A 15,731-nucleotide genomic window follows, 5' to 3' on the forward strand; every position below is an offset into this window, starting at 1 on the left:
TGTTGGAATGCTTATCAACCTCTTAAAATATTTAAAGCATATAAAATTGTCCTTATTAAAAGGCATATCATTGCCTGGAGAGCAGAGAAAGTGCTGGTGAAAGAGTTGTTGAAAAGAGCAAAGCCTTTTGAGAAGGCACAATGTTAAATGGAAAGTATTCTTAAAACAAGTTGGTAGAGAAAGTGTATTTAGTTTGGAATTGAATTTGAACTCTGCACCCAGCACAGTAAGTTAAATTTTCTTTTTTTTTTTTTTAAACTTTTTTTTTATAGAGGCATGTTTTATTTATTTATTTATTTGTTTGTTTGTTTATTTGTTTGTTTGTTTTGTTTATACATGCACTGGGTACAGTCAGAAGCACGGGAGGGTGAGAGAATTCACCAGAGCCAGAGCGGGGAGCAGAGCAGGCAGAAGGACCGAAGGACACTGCTGAGGGGAGCAGCGGGCGGCAGGAGAGGTCTGCGCGCCATGTGGGACCCTCCTCCGGTGGCCGGGGAGCAGCCGGGGATGGAACCGGCGCCGCAGAGGCCGCGGGCAGCTTCGCAACCCAGCGCTCAACTGCTGTGCCACCGGGGAGGCCCTAAATTTTCAATAAATATTTCTGAAAGAATTATTGACAAACTTCTTAAAATCAGAATTATTACAACCTGATACTGTCTTTCAGGGATCACATTTTGAAAATCTCTCCATATTACACATTTAACAAATTAATACCGTTGAAACTCATAAATAAAAATAATCCTCATTATTTGGGAGATAATATCAGTAAATATCTATAAATCTAAATTTTGGTCCTAATAAGTGTGTGAGCTAGATTAAAGCCTTCTCCACTCCCTCCCCCAGGTCCAAGGCTCAGACAACTCTTTTACCTATTGGGCACCTATTTTTATTTTCATGTCACATTTAGGGCACAGCTATTCTTTGAGAACATTTTTTTTTTATATGATTCTTTAGGCAAGAATTAGTCATAATCTTGTATAGCAGTGACCATAGACATGGTTGGTCTTACCAGTCCTGAATTTGCCAACTGGCTCATAAAGCAACCAAATTCTCTGCCTTTCTCAGAGGAATGAAGTAGTGAATAAAAGAGAAAGCCAAAAGCTCTGAGTTTAAGCAGCAAAGAATGCCCCCTTGTGGTGAAGGAGAGAATGTCTTCATTCTGAATTGTTACTTCATCCTGGTGGCTTCCCAATTTAAGTGCAAACCTCTCTAGAGTTCCAAGTTGGCAGAATATTTGTCAAGTCTTCTTTTTGCCTTAGAGGTCTGTGGAGATCTTTGTGTTCTGAGAGAGAGAGATCGAGATGTATCTCTATAGATATCTAGGTATCTCTCTATAGATACAGGTAAATAAATACCATAAACATATATATAGATGTTCTGTTCTTTTCAATGGAGTTATATATTACATTGTATATATTTGTATGTATGTAAGCTTATTCTATATTTATATACAATTTATTAGTTTATTATATATACATATATGATTTATTACACGACATAAATATAAAACTCCATTGAATATATACGTAACTCCATTGAATATAAATATAAAAACTCCATTGAAAAGAATAGAACAGCTGTGTGTGTGTACATATATGTTTATGGTTTTATATAAACCATAAAATAACAGAGTTAGACACCTACCAACTTGTTACAGGGTTTCTTAAAGCACAGGCTCCAACCTTGCTCTGTACTCTCAATGAAGAAGCAAAGCTATGTGAGTGTAGCCGGTATTGCAAGGATACAGAGTGACTCCCAACTACATGAGGACCAAGAGCTCACCACAAAGGTAGACATGAGAGGTGACCAGACTGCAGCAAGGTCTGTAATTCAACGACTCCACATCGAGTTTGACCCACATACTACAGAAAAATCCCCAGAGAAATGTTGTGAAGGGGACAATTAGAAAACATGACAAGAAAAAGTGGATTCTATGGAAGGCAGCCCCTGCTCATTCTTATGCCTGACGTTGGGGAGATTTACTGACCACCGGTACTCAAGAGCATCTACCAGAGCTCCTGAGGCAGCAAGCAAAGCCACAGACCCAAGTCCTCCAGGCACCGAAGCCATCCTCTGGCGAGCTCTCTCCCACCACTGAGGGAAAACAACAAATACATCCACACACTGTTTCTTTCTGGTCCTGCCCAAGAATCTTCCCTGATTGGCCAAACAGGTTTGCCCTGGTGGAAGGAGAAAGATCTTTGGGGGATCAGAGACCAGTGAGGAAGGCAGAAGCCCTCAAGGAATAGCACAATTTTATCTTTTTGATGGGTGCGTGAAAAGTTTCCATGTCAGCCCTTAGCCCCTCTCAGATGTTATTGTGCAGTTAATTTCATTTAGGTAAATGGTGATGTTCATCATTTGTCACATGTCAGTTCTCACATATTTACTGACTCACTGTATTCCAGCCTTTGTGATGGATTCTGGGTATACAGAGATGAGTAATATATAATGTCTACCCTCCAGCTCAGAGTAGTGGGAGAGGTTGCACTGGACCCCAAATCTATGTTTGGGAGGTTATTATGGAATGACTTTTCTCTGCCAACTACTGTTGCTTCAATTGTCTAGTGAGGGAGTTGGATAAGAGTCCTTGAATCCATGGCCCTGCCTGCAGAGACCACTACCTGCAGAAGGACGTAACCCCTGCTGCCTCCTCTCAGCTTTGCTCAATGGATCCTGCAGGACAACTTGAAGGCCAGTGTTTCCAAACCATCCCCCAGCCTCTGCGCCTTGAGGCCACACTCCTCTTCCCTCAGGAGAGGATGAAATGTTCATGGGCAGCATCAGTAGGATTTACAAGTAGTAGGAAGGAGAAAAGATTAGAAAGGAAAGTGTTAAGTACCTGGGAAAGAAAAAAGGAAGTATAGGATGGCTATTAAATAAAGGAGAACACACACGCATGATCTTTCAGGCCTATGAAGCTCACTGAAGTTTATTGAAAAGTTTAAATAAGACATTTTAAATGCTACAAAGTAGTACTGCTCTGTTCACTCATATAAGCTGATATATATCAACCAATATTGTTGCTCACAGCAGCTAAAGTGGCTACAGCAGATAAAGCAGCTATATCAGAAGAACAGATCAATTATCATTCTGTACACTGACAGTTCTTTAAGGAAAGAAGGCTGTTAAAAAAAAAAAAAGCAGGGGAAAGTGAACATCCTGATACAGGGGCCAAGTCAGGAGCATTAATAACACGGACACACACAAAACTAATAAACAAGACAAATCCCTGAGCTTTAATCTTGAAACATTCACAACTATATTTTTCACATGCGAAAATGAACGAGGATACTAGTTCTCACAGGCAGCCTTAGGGCCTGTGACCAACATGTTATTGCTGACCTACAGCAGCTGGTGGGCAGAAGACATTCATTTCAAGAAAAATGGCACAACGGTCTCTCCACGGCACTTTTCTCCTCAAACCTGTGGAGTTGCGACCTGCTGCACTGTTTAAAGTTCATGAATATAAATGGTCCTGTGTATCAGTCTTCAAGTTATTTAGAGATAGCTGTTTTTTAAATGAGTGTAGTTAGTGTTTTGAAGATGTCAGGAAATAGCTTTGCTTGGTCTGAGCAATTAAAACATTTGTTAAGAAAAAGCTACCACAGTTCAGTTTGATAAAATTTATTAAGGGATCTTTACAAGTGGGCTCAATGAAATTGACTCAGCACCTACTGCCTGAGAACAAGAGAGAGTGCCAGCTAGACACCGAATACAAGGCTACTCGACTGGAGAGCCTTAAGGCAAGGAGATGAGAACTTGGTATTAGACACTGAACTGCCCTCAACTCAGCGTCCCTCTACTCAACAGTGGACAATACAGTTGAAAAATTTCAACAGGAATTAACATACCCTGTGTGGGGTTAAAATGACAATCTAGAATATTTTAAATTGTAAGGCTAAGCAGAGTGGTCACGACCTATTCACACATGAGTGGTGTTTCTCAAAGCCTTGGGGATTACACCATGATTGAGACACTTCCTTGAAATTCAGTGGTGATTGAACAAACAATAACTAGGCTACTGCATTTCTAATCCTAACTGCAGAGAATTGGACATCTTCAATGTCATCATTTTCTAGAACATCAAAATACAAGAGCCCAAGAAAAGAAAAGCAGGTGTTTTCAAGAAATAAAGCAAACAAATTTTAACAAGACTTGACCCCAGACTTGGTGGTAAATTACTTCAGTCTTTCTTTCACTGATATTTCCTCATTAGATTCACAATTTCACTATAGACCTGCCAAGGAGCATCTAAGCCCCAGATAAAGTCAAGGTGCTCCCACTTGGGAATGAACTTCTTGTACACCAGGTTGGGGATCTCAGACAGCAGCCAGCTGACGTCCTTGGTGTCTGCAAGCGTGTCATGGCCTCCACTCCAGACGGCAGTGGGCACCTGCATGTCCCTCACATTGTAACTTGGGGGATGACTCTACAATAAAAACCCATAAAAAGCTTTGTTGTTGTTGTTGTAATTAAAATCACAAGCAGCACAATTTGCATTCAACACAGATTGATATATTTGATCTGAGTATAAAAGACTAAATTTGAAAAAAGCTCAATTTACTTTTCAAATGTCCACTACCAGGACAAAAGGAAATTTAACCCACAGTGAGAGAGCATTAACTGGAATAACCACCAGTTGTCAAGCCGTCAGCCCGGGCCTGATATGAAGACAAGTGCTGAGTCCCTAAGAGGGTACCTTGGTCTCCCAGGCAGTGACTCAAAGCAGCAGAACTGAGTGGCCTTCAGTCCTGCCTCCCCCACTCTGCAGTGTAACATAAGTTATAGAAATTCTCTAATCCTGTTTCCTAAGTCAAAATAACCACATCTGCATCACAGACCTCTTGTAAGAATTAAATAAGAATAACAAGGGCAAAGGGCCTCACTCTTAAGAGCCCTTTAACACCCCAAAAATAGTCAATTTATTTGTACATACTCGAAGAGGCTTCTCGGCCCCAAAGGTTACCAGGTAACAGATTAGTTAGGTTACTAGTAACAGGCTACTCCCACTGACTGTCAAGTCTGTTCCTGATCACTGTGAATGATGCCTGGGTTGTCAGCAGAGCCAGGGAAGGATAGGGGAGACCCAGCCTACAACACCAACCACAAAGTTTGGGTTGTTCTGGAATAGACTGAGAAAAAACAAACACATCTTGTCAAGTCTCCCAAGCATTTCCCACACCATCACAGCCAGGCCAGAATCCTGATAAGTCAGGCTTCCTTTATGAGTGTTCAGGGGGCCATCAAAATTCTAAAGATTTTGGAGACTTTACCTGGTTATAATGAAAAAAGTTCTTGGCACGGCTTCCCCAGTCAAAGGCTTGGAATTTGCGTAGTGTATAAATCTAAAAAAGAAGATAATTTGGATAAAAGTTGTCTGACACAGAAGTCTGAGATAGTATCACAGGTTGCTAGCATTAGTCATATCCTCAGATATCAATTTATACCGATACCCAGATTTATACTTCATTTCCAAACTGTACTTTAAAACAGAAGGCATCTGGGCCTCCCTGGTGGCCTAGGGGTTAAGGCTCAGCACTATTACCACTAGGGCCTGAGTTCCATCCCCGGCCAGGGAGCTACCCACATGGCGCAGCAGACCTCTCCTGTCTAGCCTGCTGCTCCCCTCAGCAGTGTATTTCAGTCACTCTGCCTGTTCTGCTCCCCACTCTGCCTCTGGTGAATTCTCTCACCCCCCACACCTCTGGCCTGTACCCCAGTTCTTCTATGCATAAATAAAAAAAAAAAATGTCTCCTGCAACGTTGTTAAGAGCCTACCTAATGAACAATTTGTTTGTTTTAAGCAGTAGGTTTCAAACAATAGAGAACTCAACTGTAAAATGTAGATCCCAGGAACTTACTCCCAGGTATCTCGACTAAGTTACGGATAGGTCCAAGAAACCATATTTCTGATAGCACCCTAAATAATTCTGAACACTAAAGGGACACTAGGGCCAGTTTTTTTTTTTTTTTGAACAGGAAGGAGGACCCAGGCTCTGGGCATGGCAAGTGAGGAGGAAAGAGAATCAATTACAAGGGTCTCAGCTCTGAGGATCTCTGAAATTTGCCAGGTTTTTAAAGAGAGTAAGAAGATTTGTAAACTAAATTTAAAACCCAGTAAAGAATTCGGTTTTGGAATTGTTAAATTATTTACTTAAAATTAAACTTGTGAATATACTATGAATAAAAATGGATTTTAAAGGCACCCTCGAGCTCCTATCCCAGGAATCTCCAAATGTCACAACTGAACTTAAGCCTCAACCTGCCAGCACCCCTGTGGCCTGGACAGGCAGGGTGGCAGCTTCCAGCAACAGCCCAGAGTAGGAGCTGGCAAGGAGGCACAGGATTTTCATGCACCCCACCTGAACCCTGAAAACCTACCTGGCGCCAGTGCAAGACATTCTGCACGGACGTCCCAGCAGGATCGTGTGCAGCATACACAGCTACTCTAGACTGCAAAATACATTGGAATAAAGAGTGAAAATAGTGTCAGGAAGGTCTGGATAATAAACATATTTTTCACTTTAAAGCAATCTCACTCCCAGAGGTGCAATCTCAAATATATGAAATTATGAGCAGGAAAAAAATGTTTGACTCCAAGTATGTCAAAGAAATATACGTACAACTTGGCCTCCCTGGTGGCACAAGGGTTTAAGCACAGCACTGTGAAGCTGTCCTCAGCCACTGCAGCATGAGTTCGATCCCCGGCTGGCCAGGGAGCTACCCACATGGTGCAGCAGACCTCTCCTGTTTCACTCGCTGCTCCCCTCAGCAGTGTATTTCAGTCAGTCTGCCTGTTCTGTTCTCCACTCTGTCTCTGGTGAATCCTCTCACACCCTGCACTTCTGGCTTGCCTGTATCCCAGTTCTTGTATGCATAAACAAATAAATCTTTAAAAAAAAAAGAAATATATGCACAACCACACATGGACACATATGAAGGTGTAATATCTATGAGGCTATATGGGTTAAGACTACTGGTCATTCTTATGTTCTTCATAATTTTCTGAATTTCTAAAATTCCATATAACCATCACACCTCACTTTTATCATCAAGATAATAGCAGTGAGAAAAATTAATGTCCCTTTAAAAAATTCCTTGGAGCCTTCATTCTAGAATTTTAAAACCTGCCTTCAAATGCAAGATTATAAATTTCAAATATACTCAGACGCACCTGCATATTGCTGGTCAAGGAGTCACATTTTATAAAATTATTAAGTGCATACGTGTGTATATACACACATACATATGCTTGTTTGTTTATTTACTTATTTACTAACTATAAATGCCCCCCACCCCCGAACTTACACAGGAATTTTTTCAAGGAAAACAAGCCACTAAAGGGCCTCCCCGGTGGCGCAGCGGTTGAGCGCTGGGTTGTGAAACTGCCTGCAGCCTCTGCAGCCCTGGTTCAATCCACGGCTGCTCCCCGGCCACCAGAGGAGGGTCCCACATGGCGCGCAGACCTCTCCTGCCGCCCGCGGCTCCCCTCAGCAGTGTACTTCGGTCCTTCTGCCTGTTCTGCTCCCCGCTCTGGCTCTGGTGAATTCTCTCACCCTCCCGCGCTTCTGACTGTACCCAGTGCTTGTATAAATAAATAAATAAAATCTTAAAAAAAAAAAAAATCAAGCCACTAAATAGATATAAATACGATGATTTAAATTGTGACAGATCTCCTCATAAAACAGTTTCCAAAAGAGCAAATCAACATGGCTGCGAGGAAACTGCGAGTAAGACCTCCCCTAAAAAAAAGTTAATAGGGAGGAAAAGCGTCAGGTCCCTGTGAGAACTGGGACATGGAAGATAAAAGGGCAACTCTGGCAAACTGCCTGAAGAAGAAAGCTACCATAAAAGAGGACTAGAAGGGAGGAAAGCTCAGAACCTTGCTACCCTCCCCTACCCCAAAAGTCGGCACTCTCAGACCAACAGAAAGGAGGAAAAAAAAAAAACTAAAACAACCAACAAGAACAAACTATGCATCAAGCGGGACTGTGAGTGGAAAGGAACCATTTCAGGCACGGCACCCTGTGAACTGAAACTGTGGAGAACCATGCAGGAATTGCCTGGAGGTGAGCAAATGGCTCCAGGCGCCATTAGAGAAAAAAAAAAACGACTCCAAAGAGACCTACAAATAACCCAAGGCCAGGGCCTCTCCCCGCCCCCCCCCCCCCCTGGCTCAGAGGTTGAGCACTGAGCTGTGAAACTGCCAGCAGTCTCTGCAGCACCAGTTCGATCCCCGGCCACCAGCGAGGGTCCCACATGGCACCCAGACCTCTCCTGCAGCGCCTGCCACTCCCCTCAGCAGTGTATTTCATCAGTCTGACTGTTCTTTTCCCCACTCTGACACTGGTGAATTCTCTCACCCTCCCCCGCTTCTGACTGCACCCAGTGCTTGTATAAAGAAATAAATAAATCTTTTTAAAAAAATAGCCCAAGGCCAGCTGGTAAGCTTGTGTGGAAAAGCTGTGCACTCTATAAGCATAAGCAGATCACGGCTGCCCAGGTTCCCCGTGCCTGTGACCTAGGCTTGCCAGGAGACTTGCAGGAGCCCTCATTAAGGTGAATGTCCCTCACTGAGTAATCAGAAACCAGGCACCTGGACACAGGAGCCCGGTGCAAAAGGCACCATTTCTGCAGACAGTGAACTGGGCTACATCCCAAATCCTGGATCTGAGGGCTTTGGAACTGAGATCCGGGGCACAAAATTCAGGGCGTGGGATCCCCACAACAGTGGGGCACAGGGCAGACACAGCACCCCCATGCCGTTGAGGCGCTCCATGCCACTCCCACTCTGTTCCCCCGACCCACGGGGGGGGAAAAAAACAGTTCTGGAAGGACACCAGGAAAGATCTCTGGCACCACCTTAGTGACCAGAAAAAAATCACCAACATCCTATAGTTGGAAAGCAGGGGTCCCCAAAACATCCTCAGGCTCTGAGAGAGGGTGGGCCCCCCAGCAGAGGTAAGGAGGGAAATAAGGCATGGAGCAAGACCCCATTTTGGAAATGATTGCCAGGCACAGGATCCTGGGCGTGGAACGCATCATAGCAGAGTGCACTACGCAGGGTGACAGCCAGCATTTTGGATCTGATAGCCCTGGAACTGAGACCTATAGAGCAGTATTCAGGGTGCGGGATCCATACAGCTGTGGGCACAGCACCAGGTGAACACGGGGCAGACACAGCACCCAGCTTGAATAAATGCCCCTGTGTTGAGGTGCTCCCCTCTGCCCCCACTCCGTTACTCAGAGAACCACTGGGAAAAAGCACAGGTCAGCAAGTATGGGTCTCTGGTGCCACCTCATGACCAGAACTAAATCACCAACTAGCTGATTCCCTGTTGGAACTGACTAAATACAGATGGAAGGAACTGTAAGGGACAGTGCCCAGCAACACATCATCAACACCCTGGTGGAGTTTTGGCCTATCAGTGCTGGTCTCAGTCTGGTAAACAGTTTCCAACACCCCTAAAGGAGCACTCCAAAGAGATGCCCGCCAACACCAGTGGCACAACGTTCCAATGCATAGAACTAATTAGAAAGCAAACAACAGGGAGAAGAAAAAATATAAATAACCAAGCAAGCCTACAGGAGGACACACCACAAAAAGAAATACAGTCACCAGAGCTCAACAATGACATGGAAGAACTTCTTGGCCTATCAGATAGAGAATTAATAATTATCATGATTAAAAACCAGAAAGAAAACAAAAAAGAAAAAAATGATTTGAGACAAATAATCACTGAACTGAAGAATGAAATTGAGACCTTAAGAAAGGAAAGAAAAGGGCCTCCCCGGTGGTGCAGCGGTTGAGTGCTGGGTTGCGAAACTGCCCGCGGCCTCTGCAGTGCCGGTTCGATCCCCGGCTGCTCCCCGGCCACCGGAGGAGGGTCCCACATGGCGCGCGGACCTCTCCTGCTGCCGGACCTCTCCTGCTGCCTGCTGCTCCCCTCAGCAGTGTACTTCGGTCCTTCTGTCTGCTCTGCTCCCCGCTCTGGCTATGGTGAATTCTCTCACCCTCCCGCGCTTCTGACTGTACCCAGTGCATGTATAAACAAACAAATAAAATAAATAAATAAATAAAACATGCCTCTATTTAAAAAAAAAAAAAGGAAAGAAAAGAAACGCAGGAGATAAAAAGATTACTAGAAGAGATAAAGAACTCTGGGGAAAGCAATGAAAACAGAATTGAGGAAATGGAAGAACGGATCAGTACTATTGAAGATACAGAAATAAAAAGAGCCAAAAGAGAGGAAAGAGAAGTGCAAATGAAGCAGTATGAGGAGACTCTTAGACAATTATCAGACTCATGAAGAGAGGAAATGTAAGAGTTACAGGCATTCCAGAAGGTAAGGAGAGAGACAAAGGAATTGAGAAGTTATTCAAGGAGATAATTGAAGAAAACTTCCCAAGCATGAAAAAGGAGATGAATATAGACATACAAGAAGTGAAAAGAACTCCCAATTACCATAATGAAAAGAAAACTACAGCAAGACACCTAATAGTAAAGCTTGCAAGAGTCCAAGACAAGGAAAAAATAATGAAACTGGCAAGGGGGATAACTTATAAGGGAAAACCAATCAGGTTAACTTCAGACTTCTCCGAAGAAACATTATGAACAAGAAGAGAATGGAGTAATATATTCAGCAAACTTTAAGACAGCAAATGCCAACCAAGAATACTTTATCCTGCAAAGCTCTCCTTCCTCTACGAAGAAAAAATATGGACCTTCTCAGACAAAGAGAAACTCCAGAAATTCATTACAACTAAACCCCCAGTACAAAAAAATTCTATAAGAAGTTCTAAAGCCACAACTGACAGAGGAATGAACAAGAAGAACAGAATAAAGCAAGGAATAAAATCACAAAAAAGACAAACAAAATGGCAAACACAGATGTCAACATATCAATATTAATGCTAAATGTAAATGGATTAAACTCATCAATAAAAAGACACAGAGTAGCAGGCTGGATTAAAAAACAAAATCCAACTGTCTAATGTCTCCAGGAAACACATTAAACCACAAAAGACAAACACAGACTGAAAGTAAAAGGTTGGAAAACACTACAAGCAAATGGACCAAAAAGGAAGGCAGGAATAGCCATACTTATATGAGATGAAGTAGACTTCAAATTAAAAAAGCTAAAAAGAGACATAGATGGAAACTACATTATGATCAAGAGGACAATACACCAGGAAGATATAAAACTCATCAACATATACTCACTAAATGAAGGGGCACCAAAATATATTAGACAATTACTATCAGCTCTGAAAACAGATATTAAAGAAAATACATATACAGTGGAAGTCTTCAACACCCCACTCTCACCAATGGACAGATCAACGAGACAAAAAATAAACAAAAGCACTAGAGCCCTAAATAAAGACAGAGAACTCATGGACTTAACAGACATCTATAGGACACTGCACCCAAAAAAATCCAAGTACACATTTTTCTCAAGTGTGCATGGATCATTCTCCAGAATCGATTACATATTGGGCCACAAGACAAACATCAACAGATACACGAAAATCAAAATCATTCCAACTATCTTCTCCGATCATAAAGGCATCATGCTAGAAATAAATCATGAAAAGAAAACAAGGAACCCTCCGACTTCATGGAGACAGAAATCCACACTACTGGAAGACCACTGGACTAATGAGGAGATCAAAGAAGAAATTAAAAAATACTTTGAATTGAACGACAAGGACACCACCTTCCAGAATGTATGGGATGTAGCAAAAGCATTAATAAGAGGAAAATATATAGCAATACAGGCTCACATCAACAAACAAGAAAGAACTCAAAGAAACAACCTAATCTCACAACTCAAAGAGCTAGAAAAAGAACAACAACAAAAAAAAAAACCTAAAGCCAGTAGAAGAAAGGAAATAATAAAAATCAAAGCAGAAATAAATGAATTGGAAATTAAAAAAACAATCCAAAGATCAATGAAACCAAAAGTTGGTTCTTTGAAAAAATAGACAAACCTCTAGCAAGGCTCACAAAGAAAAAATGGGAGAAAACACATATAAATAGGATTATAAATGAAAGAGGAGGAAATGCAACACTCAGTAGAAATCAAAAGAATAATCAGAGATTACTATGAACACCTATATGCAAACAAATTCAACAACCTAGAAGAGATGGACAAATTCCTAGAATAATATAATCATCCAAAGCTGGACAAAGAAGATATAGAACAACTAAACAGACCAATTACAAGCAGTGAAATTGAGGCAGTAATCAAAGCACTCCCCAAAAACAAAAGCCCAGGCCCATACGGGTTCACAAATGTATTCCACCAAACGTTCAGCAGTGAATTAGTGCCTATCCTACACAAACTCTTTCAAAAAATTGAAAAAGAAGGAACACTACCAAATACGTTCTACGAAGCCAACATTACACTACTACCAAAACCCAACAAAGACAGCACAAAAAAAGAAAATTACAGGCCAATCTCCCTAATGAACACTGATGCAAAAATCCTCAACAAAATCCTTGCCAACAGAATCCAACAATGTATCCATAAGATAATTCACCACGACCAAGTAGGATTTATTCCAGGGACACAGGATGGTTCACCATCAGAAAATCAATCAATGTAATCCAACACATCAACAAAAAGAAATATAAAAACCATTATGATAATATCCATAGATGCTGAGAAAGCATTCGACAAAGTACAACACCCATTTATGATAAAGGCCCTTGAAATTCTTGGGATATAAGGAACACACTTCAACATCATAAAGGCCATATATGACAAGCACACAGCCAATATCATTCTCAATGGTGAAAAAGCTGAAAGCATTCCCATTAAGAACTGGAAAAAGACAAGGATGTCCACTCTCACCACTGCTTTTCAACATAATACTGGAAGTCCTAGCCAGAGCAATAAGACAAGAGAAAGACATACAAGGAATCCAAATAGGCAAGGAAGAAGTCAAACTATCACTATTCACAGATGATATAATATACATAGAGAACCCCAAAAACTCCACAGAAAAACTAAATTAATCAATCAGTTTAGTAAAGTGGCAGGATACAAAGTCAACACACAAAAATCAGTAGCCTTCCTATACACAAACAATAAATCTGAAGAAGAAATCAAGAAAACCATTCCTTTTATTATTGAAACAAAAAAATTCAAATACTTGGGAATAAACCTAACGAAGGAAGTAAAGGACCTATACAAAGAAAACTATAAAACACTGTTAAAAGAAATAGAAGAGGACACAAAGAAATGGAAAGACATCCCCTGCTCATGGATTGGAAGAATTAACATTATCAAAATGGCCATCCTACCAAAAGCAATCCACAGATTCAATGCTATTCCAATTAAAATTTCAATGTCATTCTTCACGGAAATAGAAAAAATACTGATGAAACTCATATGGAGCCACCAAAAACCCTGAATAGCCAAAACCCTCCTGAAAAAAAAAAAAAAGAAGGAAATGGAGGCATCACTCTCCCAGATTTCAAACTATACCAAAAAGCCATAATAATCAAAACTGCATGATGGTATTGGAACACGAACAGACACACGGACCAATGGAACCAAACAGAAAACCCAGAAATAAACCCACAGATTTATGGTCACCTAATCTTAGAACAAAGGAGCAAAGAATATGCACTGGAGCAAAGAAAGTTTGCTCAATAAATGGTGCTGGGAAAACTGGGTCACTATATGCAAAAGAATGAAACTTGACTACTACCTCACACCATGCACACAAACCAACTCAAAATGGATGAAAGAACTAGACATAAGACCTGAAACCATAAAATATATAGAAGGAAATATAGGTGAAACACTACATGACATGCACCTCAAAGACATCTTTACAGACATATCACCCAAAGCAGTGATAGTGAAGCCAAAGATAAATAGCTGGTACTACATCAAATTAAAGAGCTTCTGCACAGCAAAAGAGACAATAACAAAAACAGAGAAAAATCCCACCGACTGGGAGAACATTTTTGCACACAACACTAATGATAAAGGACTGATCACAAAAACCTACAAAGAGCTGATGAGACTCAACAAAGACAAAGAAAATAATCCAGTCAAAAAATGGGCAGAAGAGCTAAAAAGAAACTTCTCCAAAGAGGAAATGCAAATGGCCAACAGGCATATGAAAAAATGTTCAACATCACTTGTAGTCAGGGAAATGCAAATCAAAACTACAATGAGACCATCTTACACCAGTGAGAATGGCACATATTTAAAAAACTAGCAACAACAAATGTTGGCGAGGATGTGGAGAAAAAGGAACTCTCCTGCACTGCTGGTGAGAGTGCAAACTGGTCCAACCACTATGGAGAGCTGTGTGGAGATTCCTCAACCTACTAAAGATAGAGCTTCCATATGATCCAGCAGTTCCACTCCTAGGTATTTACCCAAATCACACAGAAACATTAATTCCAAAGGGCACCTACACCCCTATGTTTATAGCAGCACTATTTACACTAGCTAAGCTTTGGAAACAACTCAAATGCCCAAAAATAGATGACTGGATCAAGAAGATGTGGCACATATACACAATGGAATATTACTCAGGAATCAAAAAAGATAAACACATGCAATTTGCAGCAACATGCATGGAGCTAGAAGGGATCATGCTCAGCGAAATAAGCCAGAAGGAAAAAGAAAAATACCGGATGGTCTTACTTACAAGAATAACTATAAGAAAGAAAAAATCAAAATCAACAACTATAAACCAGACACACTATGGGGGTGGGGGCAGGGAAAGAGGGATTGGGGTCAAAATAAGGGGGTGCAATTCAATGGGGAATATAAAAATAAATAAATTATTTAAATAAATAAATAAATAAATAAATAAATAAATAAATAAATAAATAAATACATAAATAAATAAATAAAATAGTTTCCACACAAGCACAATGCAGGAGGCTGACAATGGGCAACCTGGCAATAGCAGTAGGTGCTGTTCCAGGTACAGATGCTATTCCAGGAACTTGCTGGCATTGATTCCTATACCTCTTAAATGAAATGTCTTTCAGTGTTCTAATGAGGTCATTCGAAGGTCTCCCACATCTTCCAACACAAGTAAGGAATTCACAGATAAAATTAAATCATTGTAAGTTTAAAGTGCATGTTATTATTGCATACATACCATATTTAAATTCCTTTCATTAAATCCACACAGAAGAAAAAACATATTTCCACAAAGCTCCTTCAAAATGACATGAGTACAAATGTGTGTGCTCAGCCACCTCAAAAACTCAGACTGGGGAAGAAACTCTTTGTTCCCAAGTATGTCCTACAAAATAAAGAGAAACAGGCAGCTATGTCAGCATTTCATTCAGGTGCACAAGACTCCAGGGCCCCCTTGCAGAGGACAGTAGAGACATATCCCAAGGGTCCCCAGAGACAGCTACGGTAGAGAAATGGCAACTGGTGGATGTTTAAACTAGGCAATCCACACAATACGCTCACTAAGGCAAAAGCACGCTTCACACAGGTTAAAGTCTCCAAATGAAGAAAAGGAAGCAGAAAATCAGATGAGCTTAGAGCAGACTTTTAGTGGGAAGGCCTCACTCATCCCAGGGTCATGCACAAAGAGCTTCATCTGACTGGAGGACCAGAGCGGCCCCCAAAAAAAAGTGGAAAGTGGGATTGAGCAGCAGTGCATCTGCCGAGGGCACATACATCTAACCCTAAACCCAACTCACTGCCTGCTGGTTTTTCAATACTTATTGT

General features: G+C 41.2%; 1 protein-coding gene across 1 annotated transcript in view; it reads right to left on the bottom strand.

The window, feature by feature from the left end:
• Positions 1–2,912: 2,912 nt before the first annotated feature.
• The window catches only part of LIPA (lipase A, lysosomal acid type), a 41,785-nt gene continuing 28,966 nt past the window's right edge, over positions 2,913–15,731 (bottom strand). The window contains exons 7-10 of the mRNA XM_037497694.2: positions 15,145–15,291; positions 6,385–6,456; positions 5,277–5,348; positions 2,913–4,432 (exon numbers count right to left, since the gene is read on the bottom strand). Of these exons, the coding sequence (XP_037353591.1) occupies positions 4,199–4,432; positions 5,277–5,348; positions 6,385–6,456; positions 15,145–15,291 (525 nt within the window). The 3' untranslated portion in view covers positions 2,913–4,198. The remainder of the gene's footprint in view (positions 4,433–5,276; positions 5,349–6,384; positions 6,457–15,144; positions 15,292–15,731) is intronic.

Source organism: Talpa occidentalis, unplaced genomic scaffold (genome assembly GCF_014898055.3).
Source record: "Talpa occidentalis isolate TD23 unplaced genomic scaffold, MPIMG_talOcc4v2.1 talOcc4.8, whole genome shotgun sequence".
NCBI classification, from domain to species: Eukaryota; Metazoa; Chordata; class Mammalia; order Eulipotyphla; family Talpidae; genus Talpa; species Talpa occidentalis.